Below are 20,818 nucleotides of genomic sequence, written 5' to 3'. Positions count from 1 at the left end.
AGCTGTTAAAAATTTAACGGTGATATTGACGTGTCGAAGGTAATGTCATGTCATCAATGAAACAAGTTAAAAAATTTCACATCAATTTTTTAACGACGAATATCATATTGAAACTTAAACTAAACGTTAAATAAAATTAAAAAAAAACATAAAGTTTAAGTATCAAAATAGAACAATAGTATATGTACTAATGCAAGTTTACTAAATTTAATAGAGGCGTTATTTTAATGGATACTAAAACGGACCGTTTTAAGGTCTTTAAATTCTGATGTCAGCAACCGTACTACCAGTAAAGTAAAGAGTACCGATAACAAACAGTTCCACTCCTGAAGAATTGAAGAAATGGGTAATTTTTTTTCTCAGTTGCTTCTTAATTATTTTTTGAATTGATTTACCCCCCCCCCTTCTTATATGGGATTTTGATGATTTGAAGAAGCAAAAGAAGATGATACAAAGGAAGGAGTGGCATCAATAGCATTGTTGGCGGATGGGTCCCTTTCAGGTCATTTCGTTCAGCTTCCTCAATCTATCTGTTATGGACTTCACGGCACCGGTACTTCCTTTTTATTCGGTTATATTATCCTCGCTTCTTCCATTTTTGCTCTGCTTTTAACTTTTTAGTAAATTGTAAAAAATATAATCTGAGACTATGAACAATTTGTTGATAAGTTAAAGTATCTGCCTGTAAATTACTTTTTTGGTACTTTTATTTCTTTGGGTTTGTTTCATTTTTAATCCTTTATGTTTATTTTATGGTACTTGTTCGTTCGAATTGCGTTTCTTATCACTCCACACAAACTGTTCGTATTTTTTTTTATTAGTAACTTAAAAGTTGTGTTTATGCACTCTTTCTCACTGTATCTTTGATTTTCCATGATTGAAGAATTGGCTTGTGAGATGGAGTGCAGCAGAGGTGAAGATTACCGCTTGATAAAGCTCACAATCATAGACTACAATGTATGAATCTTATCCGTAAAAAAAATCTGCATCTATCTATTATTTCTAATTAGTATCAGTGTCTGACAGAAAAAGAAAGATCATACGGTTGTAGTGGAGTGCAGAGGGCATGATGCTGCTCGGTTCCATAACATCAACCATGCTCATGGGTAAGTCAATGTCAAAACACACTTCTTTAGCTCGTTAATTTCCTTCTTGAAGTGTACGTGTTGTCCAACATATGTTTGGATACAACCCTCAAAATATATGAAAAGATTTAGTAAAAATTGAGTATACATTTGTGGGATGCATACCCGAGCCGGACTTTTTCGGTTTCACCTGGAGTTGGAGTTGCATTCTCAGTTATTATGTTGCTCTCATTCTTTACTTTGAGTGATTGAAATCCTTGTTCGAGACAGTTGGGAACAGGATGTTGTGGATATGGTTGAACAAAAAGAAGTGAAGAAGAAGATTTCGATCTCGTTCGAGTGCGAGACACTGAAATCTGACAAAGCGGCTGAAGAACATATCAAGCAGTTCATGCCTAAATTATCCGGACTCGATGCTGTTGGTATGTGATCTAGCCTTTTCTTCCTTGTACCAAATGTTGGGAAACTCTTGTTCACAATGCTCTGCAAATCAGCTATCGAACCGTCTTAGATTCATGGCAACTTCAGTTTAACCTAAGCTAATTAAGTTCCCTTCGGAAATGCCGGGTAAGACCCTAACTTCCTACTTTCGAATCTTTGCAGTTAATATTGGACGGATGAGCATATCAGGAATTGACTTTGAAGCAGAAACTCCAGATCCGAAGCCGTATTTATCAACTGCTTGAGTTAGATTTACGTACAACAGAATATGAACATATGAAAACAATACAATCACCTATTCATTTAGATTCCCTTTTGTGACAGCTTGATGAGTGTATGCAACGATACTGCTTCGATAGAATCATCGACGTATGCAACGATACTGCTTCGATAGAATCATCGACGTATGCAACAATACTGCTTCATTAGAATCATCGGCTCTATTCGATATGCGTAAAAGAAACAACGATCAGATATCCTCTTCGTACGAGCCAACATAATATCATTACTTAACTACAGTATCTATTCGATACTGCTTCGTTGGAGTCACTTTATTAAATCTCTATACTATTTTTTATTTAAAAATTTTGCTTTTTAACTAATTTTTATTTAGTTTTTTCATTAATTATTAACCAAACAGTTATAACAAAGATAAAATATTTAGTTTTAAATTGGCTAATTATAATATTTATAGTATAAAAAATTAATTATATTGTTAACAATTTTATTAGAGCAAAGCACCATCAAAATGGAACACAAAGAAAGATACAAGTAAATGATTCGCATATTATATGATTCAAATCAATTCACATTACATATATGAAAAAGTATATCAAAGATCACACTACACACCAATTGTTAATGATCAAGTTCATCCTTCACTCACTCACAGTGTTTGTTGAAGCTTTTGCATCTTGCAGGGAGATGGAGATCACCGTTTCGAAGGCGCCAACTAAGGCCTTAACCTTACTTTTCTGTGTTTCCACAAGTTTATTCGCAGTTTCTTCGATCACTTTATTAAACAAACCCTTTCCCACCACTTCTTGCTGTCTTAAAACATCCTTTCCCTCACCATGTTCCTTGTCATTTGCCTCACCATCGAGTTCGGCATCGACTTGTCTCGTAAAGCTTCCATGGCCTTCACTGATACTGTTTTGGTTCTCCCCAAGTACACTTCCTTGCCTGAACTTGAGCTGCCATGGACCATTATTGTCTTCATTGTATGCTGAGTGCGAGTCATGATTGGCTTCGGTCAGGGTATACTCGGATTCATCTCGAACGGGTGGAGACACTTCAATGGTACAGTTTTCATTTTTATCAGAATCCAACATCACATTTTCCGTCTCCAGCTTGATAACATACAGCGTTTTCTCCTTAAGGGTGTCGAGTTGCTCGGTTTTAGCGCTTTCGACGACCTCGTTCCGATTCTTCTGTGGAACCACAACTTTTAAGTTCATGTTCTTCCTTGCAGTTAATCTTATAGCTCCTGAAAGAGAAGCTCTTCGGGACAATGAACCTCTGCTTAGACGTTCAGACAGGGCAGCAGGAAGAAGCTTTTCGACCCGAGATTTCGTATTCGAAGTAACAGGCCGTTTAGAAAAGCTTTTCTCATTAGCATTTAATGGAACTTTCTTTACATGTACTCTCCCGGAAGGTGATGATCCGTCGTGCTGCAACACTCTACCGGCATCAGATAGCTGTGATTTTAACCTGGGTGAAGATTTGGGCTTCATTTTGTCCTCAGACACTTTATGTATGGTAGAACCATTTCCAACCGGAGAGTTTGGTAAAGATTTGGATCTAATTGCTGATATCTTCTTCCTCTTTGAGCTATCAAACAAATTGGGGTCATCCAGTGGCTTTTTTATAATCCTCTTGGGTAAAGATTCAAGTTTCTTCCCTGGTATGCAGATATCATTAGAAGTACCTATTGAAGCTCTCCGGAAATGAGAAACAGATTTCTCTCTTCTGTTTGCAGAACCAGCTAACGAGGTTCTTCTCGGGTTACCACCATTAATCCCAGGTGTCATTGGTGAATTAAAACTCTCAGCAGCCATCAAATATGTAGCAAATAGGAAGAATACTTGGAACAGACAATCCTGAAACCCAGGCAAAACTCTGTCAAAACTAGTCGACTATACATGCATACATACATACATATACATGCATGTACGCAGAGTGCTAGATGTAAAGCATGGAAGAGAACTAACCAAACTCTATTCGGGTATTTGCTTCGAATTTGTGTACCTGATCAATAGTTAAAGATCATGAGGAACCAGTTTGTCGTAACCGGTTTTCGTCCGGGCACGAAATATTATAATTTGGCGGGGAAATTGATGTTAATAAATAATTTTGAAAATAATTTGTGAGTCGCCATCGACCTTTTGAATCAGGTAGGTCGAATACCTAAAAATTTTCTTTTAAAATAGTTTTTAAGAAAACCATATTTAAAAGATGAACTGATCTGCGTTTTATAACCAAAAATTCGTTCTTTTTAATAATAAAAAGGGATTCGTGGTCGGTTACGTTTAGGGAAGGATTAGCACCCCTACAACGCCCAAAATTGGTACTTTTTAATTATAAATTGTCTCTATTATTAAAATTTAAAATTCAGAAATATATTTAATTTATAATTCTATTATTTCAAAATTATAAAAAAATTTATTTATTTGAAAATATCCGAAAAGAACTTCTAGGTGCCTTAAGACAGCTCTTTTCTTTGATATTGATAAATATTAATTTAAATAATATTGTTTACTTTTTAATTTTAAAATATCAGAATAGGACATCCAGTTGTATTAAGACTGTCCTTTTCTTCGATATTAAAAATAAATATTTAAAAAATACTATTTATTATATGTATATATAAAAATATTTAACAGTATAATAACATAAAATTATCACTAAAATAATATATTTTAAGCAATAAAATGAAAACATGTAAAATAAATAACTAAATTATGAATAAAATAAAATTAAATTTAATTCCTAATTAATTGAAATTATAGGGATTAAATATTTTTTTTCTAATTTAATAATTTAATGACCAAAATAAAATTATCTAAAATTCAAATTTTATAATAAAATAAATTAAAAGTATGAACTAGGGACTAAAGAATTATTTATTAAAGTTAAGGGATTAAATCTATCATTTATCCTAAATATATTATTTTAATTAAAAAGACTAAAATGAATAAAATTAAAATTCAAAAACCGAATTAAAATTCTTATAAATTCAGTTTAGTGACCAAAATGTAAAGTTTACAAATATGAAGGACTGCGTACAGGGTTTAATTATTTCAAAATTACGCGTATAGTCCTTCCCAAAACGGCGTCGTTTGGGAAGGACTATAAAAGTCCAAATCGGCTGGCCCGAAGGGCCAGCCATTTCATTTCATTTCTTCCTTCTCTCTCTCTTCTCTGAGAGAGAGAAATTTCTCTCGCTTCTCTCTAACACAGAGAGAAGCCCAGCCGGCCGGCCGTCGTTAACCGGCGTTCATCTGCCGTCAACCACCGCCGCCGGCCACCGTCTTTGGTGGCCGGAAAATTTTTTCTTTCATCTAAGCGTAGATCGGACCGTCCTAATGACGGTTCCGACGTTTTTTCCCGTTAAACTGCTCCCAATCGGAGCAAATCTAAAATAATACCTTCGATGTTTCGAAGGTTCTGACGAGATCCGGTGGTCGACGCTTCCTCGGTAAGTCTCTTCTTCCTTTTTCCTTCTTTTTTCTTCTGATTCTTTGCTGCTGAGATCGTTGGTATAGTTTGTTGTTTTTTTTTCTCTGTTTTTTTTTTCTTCGGTTCTGTTTCTGTCTCTTCTTGCTGTCTCTCCTCTTTTTTTTTTCGCAGGTGGGTGGTGGCTTTTATAGCCACCACCGGTGTTCGTCTCGGACCGGTCCGAAGAGGGGGCTTCGGTGAGTCACCGGACTACCAGTGGTGACTCACCCCGTAGCCTTGGCGTGGACGGCCGGTGTTCTAGCTTCTGGAGTCTTCGGCTGGGACGTGGCAGCGGCGGAGGCGGTGAGGGCTGTCGGCAGCCGCGTGGAAGCTGGAGCGGCGCCGCGTGGCCCTAGGGTATCAAACCCTAGGGTTCCTCTCTGGAGCCATGTGGACCGTTGGATCGTGCCAGATCCAACGGCTGTGATGAGGCGGCTGAGGATGATTAGGGTTAGGAAACCCTAACTGGAAACCCAAATATTTAGGGTTTCCGGTTGGATTTGGACCGGTTTCATTTGGTTTTTAACTGGGCCGGTTGAATTGTAATTGGTTTATAATTTATATGTATTTAATATATTTAATAATAAAATAATAATAATAATAATAATAAAAATAATATTAATAATGACAATAATAATATTAATAATGATAATAATAATATTAATAATGATAATAATAATATTAATAATGATAATAATAATATTAATAATAATAATAATAAAATGAATAAAAAAATAGTATCTTCAGCTGCCCCTCTTTGCTCATTCTTGTGTTAACAAGAATAGGGCAAAGATGAAAAGATAATAAAATTTTTTTATCCATTTGACTTTACTTTGATTATTATGGAGATTTTGAATAAATTCTTCTTTTTCTCCAAATAAGCTCTTCTTATTATGAACTTTCTGCTGGGGATGATGATGACCTCCTTTTTGTGATAGAGTCATTCAAAAGGTTGAATAAGCTCTTGATGAGATCTTCTTATTATGAACTTTTTCTTCCTTCTTCAGATGAGTTCTTCTCATTATGAACTTTACCTGGTAATGTTGATCCATCAACTGATGAATTCAAGCAAAAGGTTGAACAAATTCTTCTCATTATGAACTTCTTCTTCCTTCTTCAGATGACGAGTTCTTCTCATTATGAACTCTTCCTCTGGAAATGATGATCCATCAATTTGATGAATTCAAGCAAAAGGTTGAACAAGTTCTTCTCATTATGAACTTCTTCTTCCTTCTTCAGATGACGAGTTCTTCTCATTATGAACTCTTCCTCTGGAAATGATGATCCATCAATTTGATGAATTCAAGCAAAAGGTTGAACAAGTTCTTCTCATTATGAACTTCTTCTTCCTTCTTCAGATGACGAGTTCTTCTCATTATGAACTCTTCCTCTGGAAATGATGATCCATCAATTTGATGAATTCAAGCAAAAGATTGAACAAGTTCTTCTCATTATGAACTCTTCCTCTTTCTTCAGATGACGAGTTCTTCTCATTATGAACTCTTCCTCTGGAAATGATGATCCATCAATTTGATGAATTCAAGCAAAAGGTTAAACAAGTTCTTCTCATTATGAACTTCTTCTTCCTTCTTCAGATGACGAGTTCTTCTCATTATGAACTCTTCCTCTGGAAATGATGATCCATCAATTTGATGAATTCAAGCAAAAGATTGAACAAGTTCTTCTCATTATGAACTTTTTCTTCCTTCTGCAGATGACGAGTTCTTCTCATTATGAACTCTTTCTCTGGAAAAGATTGATCCATCAAGTGATGGATTTAAATTTTTGCTAAAATCTTTGAAATTCCTGTTAAAAATTCAACATAGATGAAAATGAATGAAAATGCACCTATTTTTGTAAACACTTAAAATATGATGCATGAATGTTGAGTTATTTGATTTCAGATTGGTGAATTGAGTATTTCTTTAATTGTAAAAACCCAATAGATTTTTCTTCTTCAAATGAAAGAAATCTATCATCTTTGACAAATGTAGATATAATGTCACAAAAATCTCTTGAGAATAAAATTCAATAGTATAGGCTCTTGAAAAGCTTGCATTCAGGCAACATGTTGATTCTGATAACAACTCATCTGATTATGAAGTAACCTTTCAGGATGATTTCACAGATATCAATTGTTCTTCTAATACCGAGAAATCTTGAATTCTGATTCTGATGAGGAGAATAAACTGTTATACTTGACAAAAATGGGATTCTCAGATGCTAAAACTTCAATATCCATGTAGAAATGTATTCCAGATTCATCAATTGATATATGTGCTGCTCAAATGACTAAGGCTGCTGATGCACTTCTTCAGATCAAATAACTCAAAGAACGCTTCCAGAAGATGCTATTGGCAAATTCATCTTCCACATTCAATGCTTGATTCTATCTAATTAGATCAGATATCTCAAAGGACACTTCCAGAAAATGCTATGTTCTGTCCAACCAGATCAGATAACTCAAAGAACACTTCCAGAAGATGCTATGTTATGATCAACCAGATCAGATAACTCAAAGAACACTTCCAGAAGATGCTATGTTATGATCAACCAGATCAGATAACTCAAAGAACACTTCTAGAAGATGCTATGTTCTGTCCAACCAGATCAGATAACTCAAAGAACACTTCTAGAAGATGCTATGTTCTGTCCAACCAGATCAGATAACTCAAAGAACACTTCCAGAAGATGCTATGTTATGATCAACCAGATCAGATAACTCAAAGAACACTTCCAGAAGATGCTATGTTCTGATGCTTTTCCATTGACAAAGAAGTGATGGCCTTCATGGGATCCAAGAACAAAGTTGAACTTGTTTATAACTATGTACCAAAAAGTGCCAAATTGATAGAAAAGATTTGTAATGTTTTTGAAGCTTATGACAAAGAGCCACTTTCGAGTGTCCAGAAGTATGTTCTTGATGAGTGCTGAAAATGGAATCTAGTATGGGTTGGAAGGAATAAAGTTACTCCACTTGAACCTGATGAGGTGGAAATGCTTATAGGTTTCCTTAAAAACCATATACAAGGATTTGTATAGAAACATGTTTCCTAGTGATATCAATGTCTTGTTTCTTTTTGCTGGAATCAGTACTGCAAAGATCATCTTCTACTGTTTTAGTATATCTTTGAAAACAGATGTGCAAGAACTGAATGGTGATCGGTTGGAGCAATTGATGAGTAGATTTGGCGGATTCGACCTTGTTGTTGGTTATATCTAGCATAACACCCTTATTGTTCAAGATGGTGATGATTTGCTTATTTTGTATTCCATGTATTTAAAAGTATTAACATAAAGTGATATTCAGAAATCTTTAATTTATTTCAAAATTATGTTAATTCAATAGAAAAGAATAAATTGAATTTCCAAAAATAAATTGAATCTCAAATAAATTGAACTTGAAATAGATATAATTGTATTCAAAATTATGGCAAGCATAAGAATAAAAATTCAAATGTCTCAACAAATTACAAGCATAAGTATTTCTAAATTAATCAAGTTGACACAATTTAGAGATGATGTAAGCTTTTGTCTGGAAGATCTCAAACGTTGTTGAAATGCTTGTAGATGTGAAATTTCTTCCAAACTACCAAAATCTTAAGAGAATTCAATTGCCGGATGCTTAATATCAACCTGCCTTTGAGCCGCCTTTTCAGGTTTTCAACTCAAATCCTTCATTTGGTTACAAGATGCCCTTTGCGGGTTTTCACCTTGACCCCCTTTCTTTTTCTTCTCTTTTTTTCTATTTTCTATTTTTTCTTTTCTTTTTTCTTTTCTTTTTTCTTCAAGCATAATATTTCTTGACAGAATCCGAGTTTATTGGATTTCTCAGAATTTTTCCATCCATTTCTGCCAAGATCAACGCTCCTCCGGAAAAGGCTTTTTTCACAACGTATGGCCCTTCCCAATTAGGCATCCATTTCCCACGGAAATCCTTATGTATAGGCAAGATCTTTTTTAATACTAGATCACCCTCTTGGAATTCTCTTGGATGTACTTTTTTGTCATGAGACTTCATCATCCGTTTCTGATACATCTGTCCATGGCAAATAGCTTTCAATCTTTTCTCCTCAATAAGGTTCAATTGATCAACTCTAGCTTGGATCCATTCAGATTCATCCAGTTTTATTTCTCTCAATATTCGGAGCGATGGAATCTCAACTTCAATTGGTAAAACTGCTTCCATCCCGTAGACTAAAGAAAACGGTGTTGCCCCAGTAGATGTTCGAACAGTAGTTCGGTATGCATATAGAGCAAAAGGTAACTTCTCGTGCCAATCTTTGTAGGTTTCAGTAGTCTTTGTAATGATTTTCTTGATATTCTTATTTGCTGCTTCAACTGCCCCATTCATCTTTGGACGATATGCCACTGAGTTTGCATGTTTGATCTTGAACTGTGTACAAAGTTCGGTCATCATTTTGTTGTTCAGGTTCAGAGCATTATCTGTAATGATCCTTTCTGGTAGACCATATCGGCAAACTATCTCTTTCTTTATGAACTTGCAGACTGTGGACCTCTTAATATTGGTATATGACGCAGCTTCAACCCATTTGGTAAAATAATCAATTGCCACAAGGATGAAACAATGTCCATTCGATGCTTTTGGTGTGATTGCTCCAATGACATCTATTCCCCACATAGAAAATGGCCAGGGTGATGTCATTACATGTAGAGGAGATGGGGGTACATGAATCTTGTCTGCATATATCTGGCATTTATGACATTTCCTTGCGTAATCAATGCAATCTATGTACATGGTAGCCCAATAGTATCCATATCTCATTATTTTTCTGGCCATAGAAAGACCATTTGCATGTGTTCCACATATTCCACTGTGTACTTCTTCAATGACATTTCGAGCTTCACTGGTATTTAAACATCTCAACAGCATTTGATCACTGCTTCTTCTATACATAATCTCTCCATCAAGAAAATATCCAGCAGCCATTCTTCTCAAGGTTCTTTTATCAATTTCTGATGCATTTGGTGGATAACTTTGATTTTTGATATATTGCAGGATATCATGATACCATGGTTTACCATCTACCTCTTCTTCTACACTATAACAATGTGCAGGAATTTCATATACTTGCATTTTGATTGGCATCATATCAACCTTCTTAGTTGCTTGAAACATAGCAGCTAATGTAGCCAAAGCATCTGCCATTTGATTTTCTTCTCGAGGGAGATAATTGAAGGTAACTCTCTCAAATTCTTTCACTAATTCGAGTGTAAAATTTCGGTATTCCAATAATTTGGGATCTTTTGTTTCCCATTCTCCTCGTAATTGATACACCACTAACGATGAATCTCCATATATCTTGAGAAATTTGATTTTTCTTTCTATAGCTGCTTTTAACCCCATGACACAAGCTTCATATTCCGCCATATTATTGGTACAAAAGAACTCCAGTCTGCTTGTAAAGGGATAATAAACATTTTCTGGAGAAATCAACACTGCCCCGATTCCTCGTCCCAAAGCATTAGATGCTCCATCAAAATAAAGCTTCCAAGTTGCAAATTCATCATTTATTCTGACTTCTTCATTCATGGATATGCACAACAAATCTTCATCGGGAAAATTGAAGTTCAAAGGCTGATAATCATTTGATACACGACTGGCGAGAAAATCAGCTATGACACTTCCTTTTATCGCTTTTTGGTTGACATAGATAATATCAAACTCAGATAATAACATCTGCCATCTAGCCATTCTGCCTGTCAAAGCTGGTGATTCCATTAAGAATTTCAAAGGATCAAGTTTTGATATCAACCAAGTAGTATGGTATAACATATATTGTCTGAGTCTTCGAGTAGTCCACACCAAAGCACAACATAATTTTTGTATTGGTGGATATCGAACTTCACAATCGGTAAATTTCTTGCTCAGATAATAAATAGCTTTTTCTTTCCTTCCTGATTCATCATGCTGTCCTAGTACACATCCCATCGAATTTTCGAAGACCGTCAAATAGAGAATTAATGGTCTATCAGGCATTGGTGATACTAAAATTGGGGCATTGGATAAATATTTCTTAATAATATCCAAAGTTTCTTGACATTCTTCATTCCAGACTTCAGGATTGTTCTTTCGAAGTAATTTGAACACTGGATCACATTTGCCAGTCAATTGAGAAATGAACCGAGATATATAATTTAATCTCCCCAAAAAGCCTCGAACTTCTTTTTTTGTGTTGGGTGGTGGAAGATCTTGAATTGCTTTTACTTTATCTGGATCAATCTCGATTCCTTTTTTGCTGACTACAAATCCCAAAAGCTTCCCGGAAGTTACCCCAAAAGCGCATTTTGCGGGGTTGAGCTTTAATTGATACTTCCTCAATCTCTGGAAAAGCTTCCTCAGATTTTGAATATGTTCTTCTTCCGTTCTGGATTTGGCAATCATGTCATCTACATATACTTCAATCTCTTTGTGCATCATGTCATGAAACAAAGTTACCATGGCTCTTTGATATGTTGCCCCTGCATTTTTCAATCCAAATGGCATCACTTTATAGCAGAATGTGCCCCACATGGTTATAAATGTTGTTTTCTCCATGTCTTCAGGATTCATTTTTATCTGATTATATCCTGAAAATCCATCAATAAATGAAAACCATGCATGCCCTGCAGTATTGTCCACCAATGTATCTATGTGGGGTAATGGAAAACTATCTTTCGGACTAGCTTTGTTGAGATCTCTGTAATCCACGCACATTCGAACTTTTCCATTTTTCTTTGGTACGGGAACAATGTTGGCTACCCATTCTGGGTATTTAGATGCTTGTAGGAAACCTGCATTGATTTGTTTCATCACTTCTTCTTTGATTTGCAACAACATTTCTGGCCTCATTCTTCTAAGCTTTTGTTGGACTGGTTTATATTCTGGATTGATTGGAAGCTTATGTATCACTATATCTGTGCTCAAACCAGGCATATCTTGATAAGACCATGCAAATATATCTTTGAACTCTTGAAGGAGATTTATCAATTCTTGTTTTATCTGGATTGTCAGAGTAGTACCAATTTTCACCTCTTTTCTTTCTTCATCTGTTCCCAAATTCACAGTCTTAACCTCTTCTTTGTGGGGTAGAATTTGTTTGTCTTCTTTTTCTACCAATCTTAATAGTTCAGTAGGAACATCACATTCTAGTTCATCTTCACAACCATTGATTTCTTCCAGACATATAGGCTGCTCTAAATTTATCACTGGATTAAATCTAGGAATAAACATGCTATTAACACGGTGACACCTGCAAATTTAAGTCGGAACATTTCCGAAAGAATATAGTAAATTTATGAAAATAAATAAATGTAAAAATGTAAGAAAATGTAAAGAATGATTGTCATCTGAAAATTTTAAAGAAAGTTCCTTATATTTAACATAATTTCTTTTACAAGATAACAAAAAGTTTTCATATTTTTGATCTAAACATAAAGATTAGTTCTGAATATTACTCTGCATTAATATTAAAAACTATAGGAAGATCTTCAGTGGTCCAATTGGAGAGTGTTTCTCCAGGAAGGCATGGTCGAATCATATCCAAGTACTTGCCAGTCTTGTTGTTATTCGTGATCATGTTGATAAATAATCCATTCATAGCTTCTTCAACTATGTCTTGATCTTTTGTCAACTTTTCTTCTTTAAAGGCTTCAACAAGCTGCTGTTCCACATTAATTGTTCCCCCTGATCTGAATGTTGTCCTCAACTGTGGGAAAGACATGTGTTTCCAAAAGATTTCTCCTCCTTTCAATTTTGCCTTTCTATCTTCACATCTTCTTTTCATCTCTTTGTTCTTTTGCTGAAGATTGGGCTTAAATCCCAGCCCAAAACGGTCTTTTTTCATCTTTATATTGATAGGGACTGAAATCCCTTGAAGACTCTTTCCTATACCTTTCCCAGCTTTAGCTCCGATGCCTAAAGTTTGTTGTACCGTCATCTTGGTGCAATCAGACAATCTGGGATATGGAATTTTCCTTCCTTCTGCAACAAAGGTTGTATTTACAAATTCAAGAGCTCGAAAAGAGCATTCAAGAGCTTCATCACTGGGGTCGATATATGGAACATCGCTTGTTACAGACGCAATGATTTCTTCTTCAGCATTGACACATATTAGTTGTCCATCAACAACAAATTTCAATTTCTGATGTAATGAAGAAGGAACGGCTCCTGCTGAATGAATCCATGGCCTCCCTAAGAGACAATTATATGTGGGGTGGATGTCCATCACCACAAAGTCAATATTGTACACGACTGGGCCAATTAACAAAGGTATTTCCATTTTCCCAAGCACTTCTTTTTGGGTACCATCAAAGGCTCGTACCACATTCTGATAACTCTTCATGTGTGATTGATCCAGAGGCATTCTTTGAAGTGTAACTAGAGGCATCAAATTGAGGGCAGACCCATTGTCAATCAATACTCCTGGCAACACATGACCCTGACAATATGTCGTGATGTTCAAAGCTTTTACTGACCCCATTCCGCCTTCCGGTATTTCATCATCTGTGAATGTTATATAATTGTCAGCGGCTATATGTCCCACAATTCTGTCAAGTTTATTGAGGGATATATCTTCGGGGATAAATGTCTGATTGAGGATTTTCATCAAAGCATTCCTATGCGCTTCTGAATTCATCAATAGATCAAGAATAGAAATTCTCGCTTGTTGTTTGTGTAGTTGTTCAACTACACTATACTCACTATGTTTCAAGAATTTCAAAAATTCTTGAGCTTGCTTTTCTGTCACAGGTTCATTGAATGCTGGAAGGGATTCTTCTTCAAATACCTTCTGAGGTATTGCCACAGCTTTTCCTTTTGCTTTCACTTGTTCTGAAGCATTGGATGTTTCGGGAGAGTAACATCTCCCACTTCTCGTAAAGAAACCGACCTCGCCCACTGCTTCAGATGTCGATGTTGTACTCAAACTCTGTATTTTCTCTTCTGTTTTATCTAGAGAAACAGATCCTCCTACCATTGAAACATTGGTAGTATAATTCCAAGGTACCCTGCGGGTATCTTTGTATGGAAATGGTAGAGGAGTGGTAATAACTACTTTTGGCTTTATTGGTGCAGGAATCACCGTGGATGATTTCACATTAATGACCACAGGATCATTTATTCTTTGACTTGGTTTAGAATCCTCTGATGAACAAACATCATCTTCTTTTTCCCCTGGTTCTTCTTCAAAGAATTCTATTTCTCTATTGTTCATCAATTTCTGCACCAAATCCCTGAACTCAGGACATAGTTGAATTTTATGCCCTTTCTCCTGATGATATTCACAATAATTCTTGCCTTCATTCTGCTTTGGCTTGAATTGTTGTGGAATTATACCGGCTAAAGAAAGCTGTTGGAATATCCAAACAAATGGAGATTTAATTTCAGAAATGTCAGTCTTTGCTTTCTTTCTGTTCTCTTCATTAATTGCATTCACATTTTTATCTCCATGATTTGGCAATGGATGACTTGATGCGGATGGTGTATTGAATTCCAACTTCCCAGTGTTGATCAAATTTTGAACCACCCTTTTGAATGCTAAACAGTTTTCAATAGAATGTCCTGTAATTCCTTCATGGTAAACACAGTGTGCCTTTGTATCATACCAAGGAGGGAATGGTGGTTGCATGGGAACCAAGGGATAAGGCCGTATAACATCTGCTTTTAACAGCGAATCATAGATCTCTGCATATGGTACTGGTAAAGGTGTAAAAGATAACCTTTCATTTTCCTTTCGAGATCCTCTGGAATCTGCTCGATTAGTGTTTGTTTCCTCTTTCTTAACCCTTGGCTGGGTTATTGTAACACTTTTCGATGAATCTTTGCTGTAAGAATTGGCATTGTTGACCTCATTCTCCTTTTTCCGGTATGTAGGTCTTTTGGAACTAGACCCATCATTTGATTCAATCTTGCCACTTTTTAAGACATTTTCAATTAATTCTCCAGAAATGACCAAATCTGCAAAATTTCTGGTTGCATTCCCCATTAGATGGTTTAGATAAGGAGCCTTCAATGTATGGACAAACATTACTGTGGCCTCTTTTTCTGACAAAGGTGGTTGAACTTGAGCCGCAGTGTCACGCCATCTCTGAGCATACTGTCTGAATGTTTCATTATTCTTTTTCTCCAAATTTTGGAGAGTCCATCTATCAGGGACCATGTCTGTCACATGGCGATACTGCTCTAAAAATGCTTTAGCCAAATCTTTCCAGGATCTAATGTTGGCTTTGGTCAATTGAGTATACCATTTTAGAGCCGGTCCTGTCAAACTATCCTGGAAGCAGTGAATTAACAATTTCTCGTCCTTCACATATCCTGCCATTCTTCGACAAAACATAGTAATGTGGGATGAAGGGCATGTAGTACCGTTATATTTATCAAATTCGGGAGCTTTGAACTTGATAGGGAGGATTAGGTCTGGAACCAAACTCAACTCACTAGCATCAAATCCATAGAATGATTCAGTTATTTCCACGGATTTCATTCGTTCTTCTAAGCTCTTGATCTGTTTGGTCAGTTCTTCATTTGCTTTTTGTTTCTCATTCAGCTCATTTAAATCTGGGATCAACTGATCAGTATTAAGATCCCCTATTTTCACATCAGATATAAGTGGATTTTTGCTTGAAGATGCAGGATCCACTTGTTGATCTTCATGTGATTTGACTTCTTGTAATGCAGATGTACGAGCATTGATTTGTATAGGGGTAGTACCAAAGTGATAAATTGGTTCTAGTGGAAAACCTAGAGGATATATGGGTTCTTGGTCAAAAGATACAGGATTTTCATGCATTTTTCCACTGATAGCCTGCCTTTTAAACATGTCCTCTATCTTCTTCATCATACTGTCTTGTGAATTTGCAATGCTGGCTTCAATTTTTTCCAACTTCATTCTCATTTCTTCTTGTTCTTTATGATGCTGTTCCTCAATACGCTGTATTTTATCCTCCATAATTCTTTTAGTAGCTTGTCTAGTACCGTAGTGATGTAGTATTTCTCTTTTGGCCAGAGTAACTGCGATTGAAAAATCTTTTATATTATTTTTTCAAATTTTAATTAATGAATTTTAACTTAATAAAATAATTCATAGTGAAAATTATGAAATGAATGATGAATGTATGAAAAATGCATGTATGTAAAAACATTGATCCCAAAAGTTAACTGTCATAGAACAACTTTCATCGGCATACAAAAGTTTCTTTATAATATTTCATAACTACAGATAAGGCATAGCTTTCCTATTAAGCTCTATAATTTCTTTCATTAACCATGACACCTTCTTTCCACATCTAGAAACTGGATCAACTTGATGCTCAATTATTTTGGCTTCAACAGCTAGTTCCCCAACATATCTAGCAACTTCACTCATCTGTACCATGGCCTCGAACACCATATTGCTTCTTTCTTCACTTCTTTCCACATAGAACTCGGTTGACTTTTGCCATTGCTCATTCGTTCCTTCAAGAGTTTGCTCTAACTCAGTGATTCTGACTTGGCAATTGTGCAGAATTTTTTCAAGATCTCTAATGCGTCTTCGCAATGAAGCATTTTCCTCATTACTTTCTTTGAGATCATTAGGTCCTAGACGAACCTTTTCTTGAAACAATGATTCTTCTAGTTGCAAAATGTAAGTATTAAACTCTGAGTTTTTGTTTCTAGACTGATCCAGATCCTCTTCAAGTTTTGTTCGTGCTTCTTGCGTTCTTTGATTAAGCTTCTGGATTTGAACATCTTTGTTTCTGCATCTTTGCATCCAATTGCTAGCCACCTCCTGCTCTACCTCAAGTCTGGTGTTGAAATTTTTCCTTTCCAGTTCCCATCTTTCCTTTTCAACATAGGATTCTTCCATCTTTTGGCCTCTGACTTCAAGCTCAGCAATCAACTGGTTCATTTCAGATTCAAATCCCTTGAACATGATACTTTTCTCACTTTCAAATTTAACAAAGATGTCATTCTTCATCTTTTCTAAATCTTTGGCTCGATCTCTTTCTCTTTGCATTTCATTCATGATCTCACGGTGTTCAGCCTTGTGTTTTATAATTCGCTCTCTTCTGTCAACCTCGAAATCTTCCATTTTTTGCTTTCCTTTTTCCAGGCTTTTGAGTAGACGATTATTCTTTCCTTTCAGATCTTCAACTCGTCTTTTCTCAATGTTCAATTCTCTGGTCATCTGTACCATCGATTGGCCGGGTCCTGATGCTTTTCGAGATTTATATAACTCCTGGTAATCTTTCTGTAAGGCTCTGTACTCATCTTCACCTTTTTCTTTATCTTTTCTCAACATTGCACATTGTGAAGAATGAAAGTCAATGTCAACCCCCAACATAGCTTTATCTTGTCTCATTTGATCTAACTCTTTCGACCAACCTTCTCTTTCTGCTTCAAACTCAGCTCTCAGGATTTCAATCTCTGATGGAACCACCTTAATGTGATCTTCCATAGGAATATCCTCATTTTGATCTGGTAGAGGAATATTTTCGTTTTTTCTGACAGATCTCCATTCTTCATAATCAGGAGTTAGCATTTCCTTTGCTGCTTTAGCTCGAATACAAAAAGTTGTTTTCCAAGCTGTAACGGCTTCCATGATGTTTCTTTTATAATTTTTGCTGTGGAATGCAAACTCAGATGACTGTAATCCAGTAGTAATAGGTACAAATTGACGACCTTCATACTGTCTTATAACCAGAAGTGGTGCATATCCAATTCCTCCCCATAATCCGAGCAGCATTATCCAGTTGTAATCCCCACATCTGTAAATGAATTCCCTTTGTATTTGCCACGGGGCTCGCCAAACAACGTCATTGTTTTGCAAATTTCGAAAGGCATTAATCCACATATCTTTCTTAATTTCTTTCGGCCATTCCTGCTCCAGAAATTCCTTTAATGGTGAATAATCCGTATTAAAGCGTCGGTATGAAACCTTTTCTGTTCTCCAGAAATGACTACGGATCCAAACATATAATAATTGAGTACACCCTGAGAATCGTCCACCTCCTAGCCTTCTGCAAGCATTTAATGATCTGAAAGTCTCTGCTAGGATGGCAGAAACAGGATTAATCTTCTTTGGTAGTTGTTCAAACAAGTCTACCACTGCAGCTTCAATATATCCCAATACTTTTGGGAAGATGACCATACCATATATACCCAGAGCAAATAGATCGAATCGTACTTTAGCGTCTGGATGACTCTGAATAAGTTCCTTGATGTTGGTCCAAGCAATGCCTTCGCTTTCGCCTTTTTGTTTTGTACGGGATGCTACCCATTCTTCTCGTACCCCAGCAATCTTTGCTAATTTAACTCGAAAGGGCTGAGTTTTAATTGACTTTGAATATATTCGACTCTCCAAAGCACCTTCAAGATGTAACAAAGTTGTATATTCTTCAATAGTAGGGACCAAGTCCTCCTTATTGAAAGTGAAGCAATTGTACCCTGGATTCCAGAATTGAACTAGGGCTCTGAATAATTCATCATCAACTTCAACATAGAGCAAATATGGGATGTCTCCGTAAGTCTGATAAAACTGCAATTTTTTGTTTGAATCCCAACTTTCCCAAATGCTCCGCAAATCTTGCATATCATTTCTTTTTAGTGAAACTGAAGCATAACTGGCCAAGTCAGATACATAATCATCCTGCAGACTATCTCCTTCTTGTCTTTGTAAATCCTCAGCCCACTGTCTTACTTCTGAGTTCAGAATTATTTGATTTGAACACTTTTTATCCATAGATGAAGGCTTTCCAATGAGACAATTAACACAAGGATCAATGTCTTTTATCCTGTATGATGCAATGCAAACAGAAAAATAAATAACACACAAAAAAGAAAATAAATTAGTTTACATAATAAAGGAATTTAATAATAAAATAAATATTCTTTATTTAAACATGTTCTTCTGAATTTAAATAATTTAAATAAACATGTAATTTAATAAATTAACAGGAAAGACAGAATTCATTTCTCCTGTGTATACACCTATTTTGGACAAAATTTCGGCATGACTTCTGATTAGAAGAGTTTCTAAGGTTTTTTATATGCAAGGTTTCAGATCTAGGAATAAAGGTACCCGAATTGTCCTTGTTAGTGCCCCCTTGGGTTGCTAACCCTCAATCCTAGTCCATTACAGACTAAAGTGGATCGAGTTCAATTCGAGGGGATACATTTCTCTATGCCTGACACGGAGAATAAATTCTCACGAAGACATAGAGCATATGAACCCCGAAAGTTACTTGCTAGGTCTGACACGGAGAATAAATTCTCACGAAGACGTCGCTTTCACTCCCACTTAAAAGGGACAACTCAATTATAGAGCTTTATGTAATGCAATGCAAGTGTTGTGTGTGAGGAGAAATGTTAAACTTTTGACATAAAAATAAATACTGAAATAAAATACTTGCAAATAAAACATATAAATATTATAAAAATAATAAATAAATAAAAATAAAAAAATTTGAAAAGAAAGAATTAAAAATTAAATATATAAATTTTTAATTTTTAACTAATAGAGACAATTTATAATTAATTTTTAAAAGTTTGACCTTTCCCCAGCAGAGTCGCCAAGCTGTCGTAACCGGTTTTCGTCCGGGCACGAAATATTATAATTTGGCGGGGAAATTGATGTTAATAAATAATTTTGAAAATAATTTGTGAGTCGCCATCGACCTTTTGAATCAGGTAGGTCGAATACCTAAAAATTTTCTTTTAAAATAGTTTTTAAGAAAACCATATTTAAAAGATGAACTGATCTGCGTTTTATAACCAAAAATTCGTTCTTTTTAATAATAAAAAGGGATTCGTGGTCGGTTACGTTTAGGGAAGGATTAGCACCCCTACAACGCCCAAAATTGGTACTTTTTAATTATAAATTGTCTCTATTATTAAAATTTAAAATTCAGAAATATATTTAATTTATAATTCTATTATTTCAAAATTATAAAAAAATTTATTTATTTGAAAATATCCGAAAAGAACTTCTAGGTGCCTTAAGACAGCTCTTTTCTTTGATATTGATAAATATTAATTTAAATAATATTGTTTACTTTTTAATTTTAAAATATCAGAATAGGACATCCAGTTGTATTAAGACTGTCATTTTCTTCGATATTAAAAATAAATATTTAAAAAATACTATTTATTATATGTATATATAAAAATATTTAACAGTATAATAACATAAAATTATCACTAAAATAATATATTTTAAGCAATAAAATGAAAACATGTAAAATAAATAACTAAATTATGAATAAAATAAAATTAAATTTAATTCCTAATTAATTGAAATTATAGGGATTAAATATTTTTTTTCTAATTTAATAATTTAATGACCAAAATAAAATTATCTAAAATTCAAATTTTATAATAAAATAAATTAAAAGTATGAACTAGGGACTAAAGAATTATTTATTAAAGTTAAGGGATTAAATCTATCATTTATCCTAAATATATTATTTTAATTAAAAAGACTAAAATGAATAAAATTAAAATTCAAAAACCGAATTAAAATTCTTATAAATTCAGTTTAGTGACCAAAATGTAAAGTTTACAAATATGAAGGACTGCGTACAGGGTTTAATTATTT

General features: G+C 34.9%; 2 protein-coding genes and 1 long non-coding RNA gene across 3 annotated transcripts; 1 reads left to right on the top strand and 2 right to left on the bottom strand.

Moving 5' to 3' along the window:
• Nucleotides 1-300: 300 nt before the first annotated feature.
• LOC120140389 lies at nt 301-1,827 on the top strand. Its single transcript, XM_039155377.1, has 6 exons — nt 301-346; nt 434-553; nt 884-957; nt 1,027-1,106; nt 1,356-1,507; nt 1,689-1,827. Exons 1-6 carry the CDS (start codon nt 343-345, stop codon nt 1,769-1,771), a joined length of 513 nt encoding a protein of 170 aa, XP_039011308.1. The 5' UTR covers nt 301-342; the 3' UTR covers nt 1,772-1,827.
• A 577-nt stretch (nt 1,828-2,404) lies between these two features.
• On the bottom strand, nt 2,405-2,983 carry LOC120140329. Its single transcript, XM_039155313.1, has one exon. It carries the CDS (start codon nt 2,981-2,983, stop codon nt 2,405-2,407), a length of 579 nt encoding a protein of 192 aa, XP_039011244.1.
• A 68-nt stretch (nt 2,984-3,051) lies between these two features.
• LOC120140256 lies at nt 3,052-20,814 on the bottom strand. Its single transcript, XR_005517708.1, has 3 exons — nt 20,804-20,814; nt 17,161-17,168; nt 3,052-3,253 (listed from the first exon to the last, which is right to left on the bottom strand). It is a non-coding gene; the product is annotated as an uncharacterized LOC120140256 (long non-coding RNA).
• Between the last annotated feature and the right edge of the window lie 4 nt (nt 20,815-20,818).

The sequence above is a fragment of the Hibiscus syriacus genome, unplaced genomic scaffold (genome assembly GCF_006381635.1).
Source record: "Hibiscus syriacus cultivar Baekdansim isolate YM2019G1 unplaced genomic scaffold, ASM638163v2 tig00110783_pilon, whole genome shotgun sequence".
NCBI lineage: Eukaryota > Viridiplantae > Streptophyta > Magnoliopsida > Malvales > Malvaceae > Hibiscus > Hibiscus syriacus.
Note: the sequence above shows the minus strand (reverse complement) of the source record. Positions and strands in the feature narration are given on the sequence as shown.

What these genes read in the sequence shown, in the direction of transcription:
- LOC120140329 (XM_039155313.1), bottom strand. Translation starts at nt 2,983, where the DNA reads ATGAACTTAAAAGTTGTGGTTCCACAGAAGAATCGGAACGAGGTCGTC.
- LOC120140389 (XM_039155377.1), top strand. An exon ending in TCACAATCATAGACTACAAT is followed by an intron (nt 958 to 1,026) that starts GTATGAATCTTA and finishes AGTGTCTGACAG; the next exon opens with AAAAAGAAAGATCATACGGT. An exon ending in AACATCAACCATGCTCATGG is followed by an intron (nt 1,107 to 1,355) that starts GTAAGTCAATGT and finishes TGTTCGAGACAG; the next exon opens with TTGGGAACAGGATGTTGTGG.